The sequence below is a fragment of the Thamnophis elegans genome, chromosome 3 (assembly GCF_009769535.1).
Source record: "Thamnophis elegans isolate rThaEle1 chromosome 3, rThaEle1.pri, whole genome shotgun sequence".
In the NCBI taxonomy this organism is placed as follows: domain Eukaryota; kingdom Metazoa; phylum Chordata; class Lepidosauria; order Squamata; family Colubridae; genus Thamnophis; species Thamnophis elegans.
Genome location: NC_045543.1, coordinates 34,766,872 through 34,786,759, shown reverse-complemented (window position 1 = coordinate 34,786,759; position 19,888 = coordinate 34,766,872). Strand labels below are relative to the sequence as shown.

The following is a 19,888-nucleotide window of genomic DNA, read 5'->3' as shown; positions in this document are numbered from 1 at the left end:
ACCAATCTAACCACTGGCCATGTATTTCATAGGTTGTCTATCCATTTTTTTAGTGAGGAGATAGTGGGTTCTTCTGTGGGTAGTTCAGGAATTGGGTTGAAATCCTGGCCTGTTGCTACTCTAAAAGGGTGAACCCAGTGCTTAAGTGCACAGCGTTATTGAAGGCCACTTCTGCAAAAGGTAAAAAATCAACCCAGTTGTCCTGTTGAAAATTAATAAAACATCTTAGGAATTGTTTTAGAACCATGTTCCAATTTTCAGTTTGACCATTGGTGCACGGATGGTGACTGGAGCTCAGTCCTTAGGTGGTGCCCAGTAAGTTTAAGAATGCCCTGCAAAATTTTGAGGTGAATTGGACCCCTCTGTCAGAGATGATTCTCTGTGGGGCTGCATGAAGGCAATAAATGTGTATCAGGAATAACTTGGTTAGACTTTTGGCAGTTGGGATCGTTTGGCACGGTATAAAATGTGTCTGTTTTGAAATCAAGTCTGTTACGACCCAAATGACAGTATTCCCTGCGCTTTCTGGTAGTTCAACAATAAAATCCATCGCTATCTCCTTCCAGGGTGCTGAGGGCTTGGCTACCTTCTGTAACAGTTCTGGCATTTTGCCTTGGCGTCTTTTGGCTGCCACACATATTGGACAGCTGGCTACATAGCTCCCTATCTCCTGTTTTAGTTATGGCCACCAAAATTGCCTTTTAATTAGATGTAAAGTTTTTACAAAACCAAAGTGTCCTGCTAGTTTGGAGTCATGGCACCCTTCCATTAAGTACAGTATTTGGCTGGCTGGAACATACAACTTCCCTCCCACCCAAACTAGGTTATCTTTCATCAGACAGCTGTCTTTGTGGCTCAAAAACCATTCATCGGTGGTTAAAGCTTGTTTAAAAGTTTGGGTGGTGTCTTTGTCCTCCAGAGTATCTCATTTTCCCTGGGATCTGGTAGTTACTCTAGCAGCTAGTTGATTGTCTTGTATCATAGGTTTGATTACATTTGGCGTCAAACAGCCTTTTAAGTTTTTCAAATGCTGCTTGGCATTCCATTGTCCAATTCAATGGCTGCTTCGGTTTTGGGTTTCTCTCCCCCTTCATTTTTAAGAGCTTGGTGATGGGGAGAGCAATTTGGGCGAAAGCGGGGATAAACTGCCGGTAAAAGTTGGCGAATTTCGGATTGCTATTGCTATGTCCTGAGTTGGCATAGTGTAAGCAGGCATTGCTATTTCTAGGTGCTCTGCCCCCTCAGTTTCTTTGTCTGGATTCTCAGAAAAAGTTACGTGCCTCTGCACGTTTATGGTGCCTTGCTTCCAATTAATTTGGGGGTTCCATTTTTTCAGCCATGCAAGACCCAGAACTAGTGGCCATTCCATGCCAAGCGCCACTATAAATGTAAGCATTTCCTTGTGGCTTTCAATGCCTATCTGTAGAGGCTCAGTGGCAAATGAAGCTGGCTCCCCCCCTGCTATTGACCCATCTAGTTGGCAAAAAGCTATGGGGCTTTTCAGTTTCCTTACATTAATCCTCAACTTCCTTACCAAGGTTGGGCTGATCAAACAGCAGGTGCACCCTGAGTCCACTAAAGCTGAGATTTTCATCCCCCTCTCCCAGTTGGGGATAAATAGTCTCAGGGGCAAGGTAAGCAGTTTAATTGGTTTGCTTACCAGTGATTCATCCTCTGGTTCGCTTCCGGATGAGTATGGTTCCTCCTGCTGCGAAGCTGGGGTTTCTCCCTCAAAGAAGGGAGGGGGTGAAAATTCTACGGTCTCCCTGCTCCTCAGGGCCATCTCCTTTCCGTGCTGGCCAGGTTTCGTAGGTTTTCCCCCCAATGGGTGATCTGATTTCTTAGCCAGTGCCTGAGAACGGCATTCTGCAGCTCTGTGCCCCTTTTTTCCACACTTGAAACAGGCTAAGGATTTCGGAGGTTTTGTTTGCGGTTTAAAAGGTTCTTGTTTCCATTGGGGTGGGGATTTCTTCAACATTCATCCTGCCCGGTACTGATTTCTGGCCATGTCAATCTCTGCCTCTTCAGCAATGAGATACCACTCATGTAGGTGGTTTGCGGCACCTCGGGCCACACAAGCATTGTAGAGGTCATCACTCAACCCATCCTTGAACCATCTTACCAGGATATCAGCTGGCCAGTTCACATGACATGCCAGGTCTTGGAATTCTTCGCTATACTCTGCTACTGGCCGGCGTTCCTGCTTCACAACTTTAATACGGTCATGTGCTTTGCGGTCTACCAGGATATCAGCTGGCCAGTTCACATGACATGCCAGGTCTTGGAATTCTTTGCTATACTCTGCCACTGGCTGGCGTTCCTGCTTCACAACTTTAATACGGTCGTGTGCTTTGCGGTCTGCGAGGGGGTCCTTGAACCATTGTCGCAGGGCCATCATGAACCGATCAATGTCCCGCAGTTCTGGTGCATCGGTATCATGTAAAGTCACCATCCATCTGGCGGCGGCTCCTTCCAGGGCTAGGGTGACCACTCGCATTGGGTTGAGTTTCAGGAGGTTACCCCCGGGGACGTGGACAAGGCCATGAGAGCTGTGAGTTCCTCCACCTGTGTTCTGGATCCGTGTCCCTCATGGCTGGTTTCTAACTGCAGTGAGGTGACACGAGGCTGGATCCAGGCGGTTGTAACCGCCTCCCTTCGGGAGGGGAACTTCCCCGCCGCACTGAAAGCGGCGGTGGTGAGACCCCTCCTGAAGAAAGCATCCTTGGATCCAGCTGTCCTTAACAACTATCGCCCGGTCTCCAACCTCCCCTTTCTGGGGAAGGTTGTTGAGAAGGTGGTGGCCTTCCAGCTCCAACGGTCCTTGGAGGAAGCAGACTATCTAGACCCCTTCCAGTCAGGCTTCAGACCCGGTTACAGCACAGAAACCGCTTTGGTCGCATTGATGGATGATCTTTGGAGAGCCAGAGATGAAGGACATCCCTCCATCCTGGTCCTCCTTGACCTCTCAGCGGCTTTCGATACCATCGACCATGGTATCCTTCTGCGACGACTGCGGGAGGTGGGAGTGGGAGGCACCGTGTTACGGTGGTTCTCCTCCTACCTCTCGGACAGGTCGCAGTCGGTGTTAGTGGGAGGGCAGAGATCGTCCCCAAGGCCCCTAAAATATGGGGTGCCGCAGGGTTCGGTCTTATCCCCCCTACTATTTAACATCTACATGAAACCGCTGGGAGAGATCATCCGTAGGCACGGGATCAGATACCATCAATATGCGGACGATACTCAATTGTATCTGTCCGCCCCGTGCCAAATCAATGAAGCGGTTGACGTGATGGACCGGGGGCTTGAAGCCGTCATGGACTGGATGAGGATTAACAAGCTTGTGCTCAACCCAGAAAAGACCGAGTGGCTGTTGTGTTTTCCTCCCAAAGATTTGGCCAATAATCCAACACTCAGGCTGGGGGGTCAAATTTTACACCCCTCAGAGAGGGTCCGCAACTTGGGAGTCCTCCTGGATCCACAGCTGTCATTCGACCATCATATAGCGGCTGTGACCAGGGGGGCATTCGCCCAGGTACGCCTGGTGCGCCAGTTGCGACCCTACCTGAATCGGGAGGCCCTCACAACAGTCACTCGGGCCCTTGTGACCTCTAGGCTGGAATACTGCAATGTGCTCTACATGGGGCTGCCCTTGAGGAGCATCCGGCGACTTCAGCTAGTACAGAACGCAGCCGCGCGAGTGATTGCGGGTGCACCCCGATTCACCCGCATTACACCTATCCTCCGCGAGCTGCGCTGGCTACCTGTCGATCTCCGGATGCGCTTCAAGGTGCTATTGATCACCCATAAAGCCCTACATGGCAGTGGATCTGGATACTTGAGAGACCGCCTTCTGCCAATTACCTCCCTACGACCTATAAGATCCCATAGATTAGGCCTCCTCCGCATTCCATCGGCCAGCCAGTGTCGGCTGGCAACCACAAGGAGGAGGGCCTTCTCAGCAGTGGCCCCGACCCTTTGGAACGAGCTCCCCGTAGAGATTCGTACCCTCTCCACCGTCCAAGCCTTCCGCACAGCCTTGAAGAACTGGCTCGCCCGTCAGGCCTGGGGATAAGGATTCCTACCCCGCCCGAATGTTGTATGCATGTTGCTCATTATTTTATTATGTGTTGTTGTCTCAATGTTGTATTTCCCCCTTCCCTGGTTTTCTGTGAGCCGCCCTGAGTCCCCTCAGGGAAAAGGGCGGCCTACAAATGCAAAATAAACCTATAAACCTAAACCTAAACCTCCTTGGGTTCAAAAATCACACCCATATTTTTGCATGTAGGTGAGCACGTGTGCCACAAAGAATCCCAATTTTTTTGGGTTCCCATCAAATTTTACCCCCAGGGAAGGAATTTTCCTTTCTAACTGCAGGTTTTGGGGTTGGTTAGGAGTGACCCCACCCAGTGATGGGATTCAGCCAGTTTGCACCACTTCGGGAGAACCGGTTGTTAACTTTCTGATCAGTTTGGTGAACTGGTTGTTGGAAGAAATCATTAGGGCAGAGAACCGGTTATTAAACTATTTGAATCCCATCACTGTCCCCACTCCATGTGCCAACTGGGGGGGGGGATTTTTTTAGGATTTTTTTTTTAGGATTTTATTAAGGATTTATATGCCGCCCTTTTCCCTGAGGGGACTCAGGGCGGCTTACAATAATGAGGGGAAGGGGGTGCAAGACAAGACTTAAAAGAAAAAAAAAAATCGTGAATAAAAGAAAATTATCCATAAAAACACAACATTCACTCAACATTCGGGCGGGGTGAGAGTAATCCTATCCCCAGGCCTGACGGGATAGCCAGGTCTTGAGGGCTGTGCGGAAGGCCTGGACTGTGGTGAGGGTACGGATCTCCACGGGGAGGTTGTTCCATAATGTCGGAGCTGCAACTGAGAAGGCTCTCCTCCGCGTAGTCGCCAGTCGGCACTGACTGGCGGATGGAATTCGGAGGAGGCCTACTCTGTGCGATCTGATGGGACGCAGGGAGCTAATTGGCAGGAGGCGGTCTCTCAAATAGTCAGATCCACTACCATGGAGCGCTTTATAGGTGGTAAGTAGGACCTTGAAGTGCACCCGACGATCAACAGGTAGCCAGCGCAGCTCACGGAGGATTGGTGTTATATGGGCGAACCGTGGTGCGCCCATAATCACTCGCGCGGCCGCGTTCTGAACTAGCTGAAGTCGCCGGATGCTCTTCGAGGGCAGCCCCATGTAGAGCACATTGCAGTATTCCAGCCTAGAGATCACAAGGGCTCGAGTGACTGTTGTGAGAGCCTCCCGGTTCAGGTAGGGCCGCAACTGGCGCACCAGGCGGGGGGGGGATGTTCTGAGTTCCTAGCTGTTGCTGCTGTGCCATCAGCTTGATCAGCAGGGACCATAGCGGAGTTAGTTCCCCATGTGTCATCCCCGTTTGCCGCCCTTTCACTGCTTCTCGGTTGCCGGTCTGACTCCCCCCGGATGTTGAGATTTTCCAAAATTTCCATCACCAACTGGTTACATGCCTCTTCAGAGAATCCTCTCTCAACGGGGCTTCATTTAGTTCCTCCTGGTCAGAGGGGGCTTCTAACTCCAATTTCCACCCTGGTTTTCAGGTAAGAGTGACTCCCCTGGTTCTCCCTTCCCAGCCATCTTGTCCCGATTCTGATTGACCAATGGGGCTTTTTGGGATCCTCCAAGCTCACCTCATTCTCTCCGCCAGGGTACAAGGAGTAGGTTTCTAGTTGTGGGGTGGTTTCCATCTCCCTCCAGCAGTCAGTTCCCCCTTGTTCGCTGTTATGCTCAGACATGGTTTCCTTGGGCGCCTCGGTAGAGTAAAATGTTGTCTCTCCTGGTTGACCACTTTGCAGAGAGATGCTGCTTTATGTAATGACTCCTCTCCTAACTTGAGAAAGTAAAGACTCTTGAAACGGATTTAAACGGATTTAATCAGGCAGGATGGAAACCATTAGAGGCAAAGCAGCATCTGAAAACCTTTAGGCCATGCAAATGGGATTAAGCTGATAATGACCCCTCCCCTTTGTCCGAATGCAGATTCTGACCAATACACAAGTGTGAAGATGCTTCCTTAACTCTTCTACCCTGGGAGTCAATAAAACACACGTTCCCATGGCTATCTCTAGTTAGACATCAAAGTAATATATCCCACATGGCTATCATAAACATCCCTCCAGAGATGATGGGACCTTCAGTCTCCCGGTGACAGGAAACCAGTTGTGAAGTTGTAAAACTCAGTTGTTACAGATGTAGCTAATGATTTAACTCCGAGGCTCCCCTCCTCCCAATTGAATGGCAGTTCCCTTGTAAGGATCTGACAGGAATGTTATTTTGACTATATATCTCACACTCCATATAATCTCCCCTCCCAATTTCCCACAGCATGAAATGTGGCAGGCCTCAAGACCCAATGCAAAAGATGGCTTCCAGGCCTGACAGATTGCCCCCCCACCCAATCAGAAGATCGTGTCTTCTAATGAGAATAACACAAGTGGTTAAAATCAAAAGCCTAACCATCTTTCCCACTCTCCCAGGGGGACTCTGGCTTATCAGGGTATTTTTCATAAAAAATGTTTGACTAGCTTATCTGCCTTCACATCTCAACTCTTTACCCAGGTAGCTTCAGACAAATGGTATCCTTTCCAATGAACTAAATATTGTAAATTACCTCTATACAACCTAGAGTCTAAAATCTTCTTTACTTCATAATGGGTTTCTCCTTGCACTTCTATAGGTTTTGGAGGTAGCTGGGTCTGAAGTCTTAATCGAGACCCAAGTTTTGTTTTCAGCAGGCTACAATGAAATTCATGATCCACTTTCCCTAGAATACGGGGAAGGCTAAGCTGAACTGTCACTGACTTAATTACTTTCACTATTAGAAATGAACCTAAAACTTAGGTCCCAGCTTTTTGCTAGGCAGTTTCAGCCGTATGTAGTTGTTTGACAGAAAAATTCTATCTCCCACCTGGAAGGGGGGTTGAAGAGATCGGCGTTTATCTGCCTGTTTCTTATACTACTCAGTGACTTCTGCCAGTGCTTACTTCATATTTTCCCACCCCTTTCTTAGCGAATCCATCACTCAGTCAGAGTCATGGAGGAAGGGGGCTCTCTGGGCAGTTTGGGCATGGGGACAACTACCATGCCACTGGTGACCTGGAAAGGGGTTAGTCCTGTGCTGCTATGCACTGCATTGTTGTAAGCTACTTCTGCAAACAGCAATAGGTCCGCCCAGTTCTCTTGCTGGTAATCCACATAGCATCTTATATATTGTTCCACCATTGTGTTCGTACCTTCTGCTGCTCCGTTTATAGTATCCGTATATAGATGGAAAGCCAAGCTGAGTCCTTGAGTGGATCCAATGGATCTCAAGAACTCTCTCCAAAACTTGGCCATAAATTGGACTCCTCGATCTGAGATGACCCATTGGGGCATTCCATGCAATCGGTAGATCTGTTCAATAAACACCTTAGCCAGTATCTTTGCTGAAGACAATCCTGCACAAGCAGTAAAGTGGTCTTGCTTGGAAAATAAATAGATTACTGTCCAAATCATTGTGTCCGCCACTATTTGGGAGTTGGATAATAAAGTTCATTGCAGTTTCTTCCCAAGGTCTGCCGGGACTTGCCACTTGCTGAAGGAGCCCAAGGCACTTTCCTGGTCTCATTTTCATGGCAGCACAAGTGCCACAACTCTTTATGTAGACTTCCACATCCTCTTTCATCTTTGACCACCAGAATTGCCTTCTGCAGGGTTTTCAGAAATAGTAACCGGCCAGCTTAGAGTCATGACTGCGCTGTAGTCCTTCCAGTCTCAAGCTCTCAGGGATAGATAGTTTGGATCCTTTCCATGCTAGCCCATCCCTCATGGTCAAAATATCTTTATTATCTGTGAGCCAGAGGTCAGCTGGAAGTGCAGTTCTAAGTGCACCTGTCAATTTGTCAGGGTTTGATGGGGTCAGGTGGCCATCTGGCTTGGCCTATTGGATATTCAGTAGCCTAGATAATCTAGAGAGGTTTTGTGGAATTCACATTTTGACAGCTTTGTGTAGAGCTTTGCGGTGAGTTTCAGTACTTGCTGCACTAGCTTTACATGTTCATCAAGGGTCTCAATGAATATGAGAATTTTATCCAAGTAAACTAGGACTCCTTTGTATAGGTGCTCATTGATTAGCTGGATGAACATTGCTGGGGCTCCCTGCAGCCCAAATGGCATGACTTTAAATTGGAAGCTGCCAAGTGCATAGTTAAAGGTGGTTTTCCATTCATCTCCTTCCTTAATTCTTATGCAGTAGTAGGCTTCTCTTAAATCCAATTTGGTGAACACCTTGCCCTTGGCTAAGTGGCTTAGCATGTCATGAGGCAGAGGTGGTAGGTGTTCTTCAAGGCATTAATTCCACGAAAATCCACGCAAAACCTCATCCCTCAGTCTTTTTTTATTTTATTTTAAAGACTACTGGGGCAGCCACTTTGGAGTTTGCGGGCTGGATAAGGTCCTGTGTTAAGTTGGCATCAATGTATTCTCTCAACTGCTCCATTTCTTTAGGAGTCATGGAATACATTTTTGGTTTGGGCAGTTAGCTCCTGGCATGAATTCAATCACTCAATCTGTTGTGCGGTGAGGGGGGAGGAAGTTGCATTCTTCTTCATTAAAATACCCCGACAAGTCTTGGTATTCTTTTGGCATTTTCGGGCTCCCAGGTGGTCTGTTGGTAGCGGGGACTGGAGCATTGGGTTCACTGGCGCTATTGGGGTTCGTGGCCTTCTGGTAGCGATCTGGCTTTATGGGTGGCAGTGGCCCAATGCCAATGTTTATTTTTCTATAGCTATCCTCCTATGTGATGGTTGGGCCCCATTTGTCTAGCCATTAGAGGCCTAGTATAATTGATTCAGTCATTTTTGGAGCTAAGATAAAATGGATGAATTCTCGATGATGGTCCATCTCCAGTCTGATGAGCTCAGTAACTAAGATGGCAGGGGCCCTGCCAATTAGTATCCCATCAACCAGCTCGAAGCAGATTAGGCATCAGGAGCAGCCCATGTCTATCACGGCTTCTACTTCCCCTTAGTTTCTGGCACTACTGTTCTGGTTTTGATAATAAAGGGGTGGATGGCTGTGCTTACCATTGGGTCATTGCCTCTGCTCTCTCTCCTGCGGGGACTGGAGAAGCTTCTCTGGCTGGAGTTCCTTTTACTTCTTTGGGAAGGAGTGGAACCTCCACAACCTGCTTGGCGAGTTTCCCTTTATTGGGTGGCTTACGTGGCCATGGCAGGAGGCCAGGTCCAGAGCCAAGCATTCAAAAGCCAGGTGCTTGTGCTGACTGCACCAGTAATATTTGACAGTCCCCAACATTTTGGGAGGTGGTGCCTCAGCTAGTTTCACTGGGGTTCAGTGACAAGGAGTAGGGAAAAGAGGAAGCAGCCTCCTTCCCTCAATCTGGCTGCTCCTTTGCTCACTTTTCCATTGCACCACAGCTCTTCTGCCCACAAAAGCCTTGTCTTTGATGGCCGACACCAAAGCAGAGAAAGAGGTGCTGGGAAGAAGCCAGTCAGCCCAGGAGTTGGGTACTCTTCCTCCCCTGTCCTAAACTAACAATAGCAAGCTGAGAATTTTAGGACATTGGTGGTTCTTTTGCTCCTGAAAAAAGAAATTCTAACGATGTTATCTTTACAAAGTTAAACAGGCAGGCTTTAGCATGCCTGCCTGTGTTAGTAAAACATAGTCTGCCACTCCAAAATTGCATCGATGATTGTGGTAAGTGGGGGGCAGGAAGCCATGCCATATCCAGCTTGGGGGAAATGGACGCTCATCCCAATGAAAGGTGGCAACCCGGCTGCTTCCCTTGCCCACCCTCTCCAGCACTGAAAGGCAGGACGTCCTCAGCAAACTGTTCAACGAGCAGGGCAGGTAGGCATAGAGCATACCTAGGCCAGCTAGTGGGGGAATCAGCCGATTCTCTGAGCTGCACACACAAGTGGTTCGGCTGAACTGGCTGAATCCCACCTCTGCATTGCTGCCTCAGCCAGGGAACATTGGAGCCTTTGCAGCCAATTGGCGGTTGGATTGGCCTCCTAGAATACCACCAATCAGCTGCTTGTTGCTGCTACACCAACTCCCTTCCCCTCCTCCCCAGGTATGGCAAACCCCCAGCTAATGCAACATTCAACGTATAAGATGCACCAACATTTTCACCGACTTTTAGAGGGGGGGAAATGCATCTTATACTTCGAAAAATGCGGTAAATTGTTTAGAATATATAGGAGTATTTAGGATCTTTGCTGGAATTCTGAACAGCATGAAGAAACTTTCTATTATGAATGATGGACATGGAAACAAGCAATAAAAATTGGATACAAATTAATGCACTAATTTAGACTAATGTATAATTGAAAACATTTGGGATTAATTGACAGAAAATTATTTATGAATGGAAATTCCTTATAGATTTGCATGAGACAGAATTTAGATTTAGATTTAGATTTTATTAATATTTGTAGGCCGCCCTTTTCCCTGAGGGGACTCAGGGCGGCTCACATAAAATCGGGGAGGGGGAATACAGACGTTAAGATAGACATATAATAAAATAGTCAACAACATTCATTCATCATTCGGGAGGGGTAACTATCCTTGTCCCCAGGCCTGACGGGCGAGCCAGTTCTTAAGGGCTATGCGGAAGGCCTGGACGGTGGAGAGGGTGCGAATCTCTACGGGGAGCTCGTTCCAAAGGGTCGGGGCTACTACTGAGAAGGCCCTCCTCCTTGTAGTTGCCAGCCGACACTGGCTGGCCGATGGGATGCGGAGGAGGCCTAATCTATGTGATCTTATTGGTCGCAGGGATGTAATTGGCAGAAGGCGGTCTCTCAAGTATCCAGATCCACTGCCATGTAGGGCTTTATGGGTGACTAATAGCACCTTGAAGCGCATCCGGAGATCAACAGGTAGCCAGCGCAGCTCGCGGAGGATAGGTGTTATGCGGGTGAACCGAGGTGCACCCACAATCACTCGCGCGGCCGCGTTCTGTACTAGCTGAAGTCGCCGGATGCTCTTCAAGGGCAGCCCCATGTAGAGCACATTGCAGTATTCCAGCCTAGAGGTCACAAGGGCCCGGGTGACTGTTGTGAGAGCCTCCCGATTCAGGTAGGGTCGCAACTGGCGCACCAGGCGAACCTGGGTGAATGCCCCCCTGGTCACAGCCATTAAATGGTGGTCAAACGATAGCTGTGGATCCAGGAGGACTCCTAAGTTGCGAACCCTCTCTGAGGGGTATAGAGTTTGACCCCCCAGCCTGAGTGATGGAATATTGGTCGAATCTTTGGGAGGGAAACACAACAGCCACTCGGTCTTTTCTGGGTTGAGTACAAGCTTGTTAACCCTCATCCAGTCCATAACAGCTTCAAGGCCCCGGTTCATCACGTCTGCCGCTTCATTGAGTTGGCACGGGGCGGACAGATACAATTGAGTATCGTCCGCATATTGATGGTATCTAATCCCGTGCCTGCGAATGATCTCTCCCAGCGGTTTCATGTAGATGTTGAATAGTAGGGGGGATAAGACCGAGCCCTGAGGCACCCCATAAGTTAGGGGCCTAGGGGACGATCTCTGCCCCCCCACTAACACCGACTGCGACCTGTCCGAGAGGTAGGAGGAGAACCACCGCAACACGGTGCCTCCCACTCCCACCTCCCGCAGTCGTCGCAGAAGGATACCATGGTCGATGGTATCGAAAGCCGCTGAGAGGTCAAGGAGGACCAGGATGGAGGAGTGTCCTCCATCTCTGGCTCTCCAGAGATCATCGATCAATGCGACCAAAGCGGTTTCTGTGCTGTAACCGGGTCTGAAGCCTGACTGGAAGGGGTCTAGATAGTTTGCTTCCTCCAAGGACCGCTGGAGCTGGAAGGCCACCACCTTCTCGACAACCTTCCCCAGGAAGGGGAGGTTGGAAACTGGACGATAGTTATTAAGGATAGCTGGATCCAAAGATGGCTTCTTCAGGAGGGGTCTCACCACCGCCGCTTTCAGTGCGGCGGGGAAGTTCCCCTCCCGAAGCGAGGCGGTCACAACCGCCTGGATCCAGCCTCGTGTCACCTCACTGCAGTTAATAACCAGCCATGAGGGACACGGATCCAGTACACAGGTGGAGGTACTTACAGCCCTCATGGCCTTGTCCACATCCCCGGGGGTAACGTCCTGAAACTCAACCCAGAGCTGTTCTAGTTGGTCCTCCTGTGCCTCGGCTGGAACTGCGGGGGTGGAGTCCAAGTCCGACCGAAACCGAGCAATTTTGTCCGCTAAGAATTGGGCATAATCTTCAGCTCTGCCCTGCAAGGGTTCCCCCGCTTCCCTTTTATTCAATAGGGAGCGGGTTATCCTAAACAGGGCGGCTGGGCGAGACTCAGCGGACGCAACCAAGGTGGCTATGTGAGATCTTTTTGCAGCCCTAAGTGCCCTGGTGTATTCCTTGGTGCAGGTGGTTACCATTGCTCGGTTCGATTCGGACTTATCGGACCTCCAACGGTGCTCTAGGCATCTCCTCCGGCGCTTCATCTCCCGGAGTTCCTCGGTGAACCAAGGAGGTCTCCGGGTTCCGCCGCCTCGGAGGGGCCGCAGTGGCGCAATCCGGTCGAGGGCCTCCGATGCTGCCGAGTGCCACGCAGCAACCAGAGTCTCTACCGGACTGTGGGCGAAAGTGTCAGGAATAACCCCAAGCTCTGTCTGGAACCTTGACGGTTCCATAAGGCGCCTGGGGCGGAACCACCTGGTCGGTTCCTCCTCCCTACAGTGGGGGTTTGGCCTCCGGAAGTCGAGCCTCAGTAGGCAGTGGTCTGACCACGACAGGGGTATGATGTCGTTCCCCCTCAGACCAAGATCACAAATCCACTGCTCCGAGAGAAATACGAGGTCAAGCATGTGCCCCGCCGAATGGGTTGGGCCTCGAATTACTTGGGTCAAGCCCATGGCTGTCATGGAAGCCATGAACTCCTGCGCCCCCTCAGAGTTTTCACCGAGCGACGGCAAATTAAAGTCCCCCAGGACCATCAACCTAGGGAACTCAATTGCCAGCTCGGCTACCGACTCGAGGAGCGAGGGGAGGGCTGCTGCAACGCTGTTGGGAGGCAGGTACGTTAGCAGCAGACCCACTTGACCCTCGAGGTCCAACTTTAACAGCAAAGACTCACACCCGACAATCTCCGGAGCAGGGACCCTACGAGGAACTAACGACTCCCGTATAACAGCGGCCACACCCCCACCCCTTCCCTGGGCTCTCGGCTGGTGTAGCACCTGAAATCCTTCTGGGCACAGCTCTACAAGGGGGACTCCTCCCTCTGGGCCCAGCCAGGTCTCAGTAATACATGCCAGGTCTGCCCTCTCGTCTAAAATTAAGTCCCGGACGAGAGGAGCTTTATGTACGACAGACCTGGCATTTAGCGACAACAGCCTGAGACCAGGGTCCTGACTACTCACGCCATCTGGTCTCGGAGTGGGACTCCTAGGGCCGGAAGGAGGGATCTCTGTAATGTAGCGAACCCTCCTTCCCCGGTAATGGCCTGCCCTAAAGTCCCCGCCGTATCTGCCCCTCCCTGTTACGACCGTAATACCCCGACCCTCTCCCGTGTCTCTAGTCCCCTCAACCACCCCCATGGCCCCCGCATCTCCCGGCAGGTCCTCCGAATCATGCATACTGATACACTCCCCCAAACAGTCCCCACATAAAAGTTAAAAAACACAAAAATTTTACAACAATATGATCATAAAAGTGGGACATTCATTCATCTCACGCATATCTCATACATATCCCATACAAAGAGAGAAGAAAAAGATGAAAGAAAAGAAAGAAATTAAAAGTTGCGCAATTGATTAATTTAAGGTGCGAGTTCAGGTGGTAAAAATCGGCTCTCAATGTTCAGAGTTGAAATGGCTGAGGACCAGTTATAGTTCAGATAGAATATATGGGGGAGTGTCTTATAACCCCTCTCTTTTTCTATAACTTTGTTAGTCAGAGGGTCCTGTGGGGGTTCAAAACAAACACGCAGTGCAAACATCATCTGTCCACCCGCAGTACAAATCCAGAGTCTTCCTTCTGGGAGTAAGGTCACTCCAAGAGGTTCCCAGAGGCACACCATTGAAAACAAATGGGAAGAGATGGAACAGGCGTTGTAATTGCCTAGAGACCCCGTTGCTGTTTCCAAGATGGAGCTTGCTCCCTCAGAGTTAAATAGCCAAGGCAGCCTAAAGAGCCTCGGAATCTCTGAGGCCAATGGGATCCTCCAGGTCTGCAGGATCCAGGGGTGGTCTTTCCAGTTCCGCAATCCCACTGCAGGCAAACGGGGGGCAAGGGTGAGGGAGGCAATGGGGCCGCCGAAACACGACACCACTGCCACCGGGCTGATATTCCTCTCCTCGCCGCCGAACAGCTGATGTAAATGAAGCAGCACGGAGATCGCTGAAACCGCCCAAACTCCCACAGTCCACAGCTGCAGCGTCCTGACGGCCCGGAGATGATCCTGGGGGTGGTCGCACAATCGCGGGGCGCTCCCGTCGCTAGCAAACACAGTTAGAGGATGAAACAGGCGACGGAGCCACCAAAGAAAAAAAAACTACATGACTTCTGATGTTTAGAAAAATACTGGATAATAGAAAAAAGTGTTTTTATAATCATAGGGTGAGGTAATTTTGTAAACATGCTTATATTTGCTATTTCTTTTTCTATTTTCTTTATTATGTATGAGATTGTGTTACTTTTTATGTTCTCTTCTAAACTAGAAGAGCCTTGGGTTGTGGGGGGGGGGGGAGTTCTATATTATACATTTCCAAAATCTCTAACAATGTGTTTATTTGATAGATGGGTTTTGCTGTTATGTATTTCAGGTCCTCAGGAGCCTACATTTAATAGGTTTCATCCACTATCAGGTATGCATATATCAGGTTTGTCTCTGTAGCTGCCCCAGTCCTTTGGAACAGCCTGCCCCTATTTGGAAGTCCAGAGGGCCTGTATCGTCTTAAACTTAAAATAGATCATCGAGACCTGGCTTTTTCCCCAAGCATAAGGCTAAGAATCAAATCAGTCCAGCAACTCATATAGTTGAGATGTTGGGGCACTGTAGGGCAATTATGATTCTATATTTAAAAATGGTTTGTGAATACTATTTATTGCCTGCTGTAAACCACCTAGAATTATTTTGTGCATAGAATAGGTGGCTATATACATTTTATAAATAAATCAGAGGTGGGATTCAGCTGGTTTGGACCGGTTCTTCCAAACCAATAGTAATAATTATGCACAGTTCAGACTGCCCCCCCTCCTATTAACTCCTTTTCGCGCCTTGCCTGCCTTGGGCGATGCCTAGAGTCATGCCAGCGGTATAACCGCTGCTTTCTGGACTGGTTCCCATGCTTGCCTCGACCATGTGGCCCTGTTGATTCCTGCCTGGTGAACCTTCCTTCGCTCACTCGCCCAGCTGCCTCCCACGTGGCCACTCTTCAACTGGCCTGAGAAGATAAGGGTGACGGGGGGGAGAGGCCTGCCGTGCTCAGCCAAAGGACTGCGGGGGGGGGGGGTGACACAGCGAGTCTCAGCCGTGTTTCAGGCCCAGCTCCAGGAGAGAGGCCCAAAAGAAAGCACTTGGTCTAGGCATCCAGCACGACACTTGACCCAAGGGTCATTTGTCCAACACTCAGAAGCAGCAAGTCACCCTGTATGCGAAACCCGAGATGAAGGGGAGGGTGAGCAGGCGGCAACTGAGAGCCGGGCCAAAAAGGAAGCCAAACCTTGTCATGTTGTCCCAAGGTGGCCCTTCGGGCAAACAGCAGGTCCCTCAGCAGGTCTCCCTCCTGAGGTATGCTTCTTTCTCCATTTAATTTTGGAACTGCCTGGAAACCTGCCGCATCCAGGCCCGGCAGAGCTGCTCGGAAGGCAGCCCCTGCAGTCTGTCTCTTTAAGGTATTTCAATTGGGGGGGGACGACCATAAAGGGACAGGCTGCAGGAGCTGCCTTCCTCCACTGCGAAGTGAGGCAGAAACGTTCAGACAAGTCGTCTCCTTCTCGGGCATACATACAGAGCAAACACACACACATCTCAAGGAGACAACTTGGACTAACTTTTCTGCCTCCCTTTGCAGTGGAGTTGCTCGAAAGACAGCTCCTGTGGCCGGCCCCTTTATGGCACTTCGATGCTGCCTGCTGTCCAGCCCCGTGCAAAGGCAGCCATCATGTTGATGAGTAGCCGAGTAGGCTTTTTCCTTCCCCCCCCCATCCCAATCCGGCACGGCACAGACAGCCCAATGGAGGCGGAAAAAGGGGAGTTTCCATTGGCCCTTCTCTTTTTTTCCCCCAGCCTCTTTTTGCCAGCATTTGGCAAGCAGGCTTGGCAGGCAGCCGTGATCTCTAGATGGGCTTTTATTTTGTCAGCTCAAGGGCGGCAGGGGATGGGGAAGTACATAGGAAATCGCCCTGTCCCTGTAGGATCGTTCATGTGGCTGGGCGTGGCCAACTCAATGTCACAGCAAGGTGCCGCCCCACCTTGCCATGAGTGATGATGAGTTGGCCATGCCCACTCAGTCACATGCCCTCCTCACCAAGCCACACCCACAGAACCAGTAGTAAAAAAAATTGAATCCCACCACTGCAGTAAATCTATTAATATTTTATAACCTTGCTTGTCTAAAAATGTTCTAGCATTGTATTTTTGTCTGTTTAAATAAATTAACATGGCACAAGATTATATGTAGGAATTTGAAGCCTACTCATTTTTTCCTTTATGCAGAAGTGGAAGCTTCTGAAGTTTTAAATAATTATTTCCCTTGTGCTACAAAGCACATAGCCAATAGCTGTTTTTATTTTCAATATCGCTCACGTTTCTATATTGGCATATTAGTATCTTGATGTTGTTCAGGAACTTGTATTAAAAGTTATAAAATATCTAAGAGTAAGCATTACATTCTTAGTATTTGTAGACTTTCTAATGATAATGTGGGTAAGGGCATTGAAGGATTTGTTAATTACCCATTTACTGTGGCCATGAATGAAATTTTGATCTATCCAGATCATTCAGAAACAGCAGAAGGAGGCAAAGGATACACCTGCAGCCTCCAGAAGTACAGCTTGTCATCTTTGTAGGATGGAAATAATAATGTAGTTTCTGTTCTCATCATGTTTTCTGCTTTCTTTGTAGAACCTGCTCCAGTTCCACCAATTCCTAATGAACAGCAATTGGCCAGATTAACTGACTATGTAGCTTTCCTTGAAAATTGAAAACTCTGATCACTCATCCATGATATGCTATGTACTTTGAGATTCATTTGCAATTTGTTTGTGTTCAGTGTTGCAGTGTATGTGCTACAGTGTAACATAATTTTACATTTTACCATATTGATTTTATTGGAGCAAGTCTTTCAATTTAATTCCCATATTTAATTGGCTGAGTATGTAGACTTAAATAACTCATTGTGGAAGAAGTAGCTGTTCCCCATTTGTAATCTTATCATAAATTGGAAAAATTAACCACTACTATGGCTCAGCTGAAAACCAAACATTGAAAAGGATAAGGAAGATCAAAATGCAGTCAAGCAATGCTCTTAAAATTATCAGAAAACATTGCAGTGTCTTTGTTTGATTATATATAGCTATACATTTACAATGAGTTTCTGCTTTGGCTTGTCACACATTGGAATACCTAATGGCAGATTTTGAAGGCTATTATTTTAATATACCTTAAAAGATCTGTTCTTGAATATAAGCACACATTAAATCTGAGAGATACCAAAATATGTACTTGGTAGAATATATGCATGGCTAATAGTTCTTGTATAACAGTCCTGTTAGCATTCTGGTTTGAGATTTTTAAAAGCATCAGCTGATTTCTCAAACTGATAACTTGCTTCTGTTTAAACCAGAATATTTAGATTGCCTTCTGGATATTCCTTGTGCTCACAAGAAACAACATCTGGTTGCTAAAGCCAGTAGATAAAATAATTATTGAACTTCAGTAGAATGTTTCTGTGTTGGAGTCTTGCTAATGTGGGAAGAAAGTACACATTTTGCTTTATTTTTATATGGCATGTTCCTAGAGTTGTGAGTTTTTTTTCCTCCCTTGTTATTAGACATCATTTAATGATCTGTTCAGAAATTGTTGGTATCTGTTCTTTGTAGTGACACTTCTCTCCTAGTGCATTATTACTGTATGTTCTTAACTGTTTTGGATGTGTTTGAGTGCAAAAGAGTCCTAGTTTCTGCACAGTTACTTTAAGAGTATCTAAAGGGATTAACTATTGATTTTGCTATTTATTTGAAAACCTCAGAATAGATGGGAAGCTTAGTTTTGGTATTATTAAAATATATTTACATCATTCTGGTCTATTTTTAAAGTTAATTTTTCTTCAAGAGATATATATAGGTTTAGCATTACTTTAGCACTCAGACTAACTATGAGTTTGTGTGTACAAGTTTGCATGTGTGAAATCTATGTTCATTAAAGAATACTTGGTGATATTTTAACAGTAAGATCCTAACCATGTTAAATGTAAACTTGTTTAACTACAGTGTAAGTATGGAGTGATGCAGTAAGTTACAAAAGATAGAGAACATTTGTTCCTTGAGAACAAAAAGATTTTACCATATTTTTCAGAATATAAGACGCACCAAGGTTTTGAAGAGGCAATTTTTTTAAAAAAGTAAGTAGGTAGATAGAGGGAGAGAGAGAGAGAGAAAGAAAGAGAGACAAATACAGTAGGTAGGTAAAGAGAGTATATGTGTGTAGGTAGGTAGGTAGGTAGGTAGGTAGAGGGATAGATAGAGAGAAATAGAAAGAGATAGAAATACAATAGGTAGGTAGGGAGAGAGGGAGTAGGTAGATATTTCCTGGTGTATCCATGTGCTGGAGAAGGAAATCGCTCAAAATCTGCAGCACCTTAAGACTTTCTTTCTGCTGGCACAGCACTTGATCAATGTAATTCTCATCGATCAGTTAAAGATCTTTCCAAAAGGAAAAAAAAGTTTTTGCACTCTGCAAACCTCCCCAAAACGGCCCGTTTTTTGTGAAAACAGGCCCCCCTTTTTTTAAAAAAAAGGCATGAATAGCCTTGAGGGGGCTTGCAGAGTTCTCCGGGGGGGGGGGGACAAGCAAAAAATGGCCCATTTTTCGCAAAAATGGGCCTGTGTGTCAAAAAAATTGCATGCATAGCCTTATGAAGGCTTATAAAGTGCTGTTGGGGGCTGGGGGGCAAAAATGGTCCTTTTTTTTGCTCATTTCTGTCCTCCCCAGCCCCCAGGAGCTCTCTGAAAGCCTCCGTAAGGGTATGCATGGCCATTTTTGTGAAGGGGGTGGGGCTTCGGGAGGCAAAAAATGCTGTATTCGATGTATAAGATGCACCCAGATTTTCAGCCTCTTTTGAGGAAAAAAGGTGCGTCTTATACTCTGAAAAATACGGTAAGTGGTTTGAGTTAAACAATATTAAATAGAATGTGCTGTGTTAATCACGTGAAGCACAATAGAAGAAGCCAAAAAAAGGTAAAACTATAAATAGTAAGAACTTACAGTATTTTTCGGAGTGTAAGACGCACCTTTTTTCCTCAAAAAAGAGGCTGAAAATGTGGGTGCGTCTTATACATCGACTACAGCATTTTTTTGCCTCCCAAAGCCCCCCCTTCACCAAAAGGCAGTGCATACCCTTGTGAAGCCTTTCAGAGAGCAAGGCAGAAATGAGCAAAAAACGGCCCTTTTTTGCCTCCCCCCAGCAGCACTCTATAAGCCTCCATAAGGCTATGCATGCAATTTCTTTGACAAAAAATGAGCCCATTTTTGTGAATAATGGGTCGTTTTTTGCTCGTTTTTGGCCCCCACCCCCCAGGAGCACTCTGCAAGCCCCCCCCCAAGGCTATTCATGCCTTTGGGAGGGGGAACGGGC

At 47.8% G+C, this 19,888-nt stretch overlaps 1 protein-coding gene across 1 annotated transcript in view; it reads left to right on the top strand.

The window, feature by feature from the left end:
- The window catches only part of COPS8 (COP9 signalosome subunit 8), a 43,297-nt gene extending 24,964 nt beyond the window's left edge, over nt 1-18,333 (top strand). The window contains exons 7-8 of the mRNA XM_032213944.1: nt 14,855-14,896; nt 17,158-18,333. Of these exons, the coding sequence (XP_032069835.1) occupies nt 14,855-14,896; nt 17,158-17,237 (122 nt within the window). The 3' untranslated portion in view covers nt 17,238-18,333. The remainder of the gene's footprint in view (nt 1-14,854; nt 14,897-17,157) is intronic.
- The last annotated feature ends 1,555 nt before the right edge of the window (nt 18,334-19,888 follow it).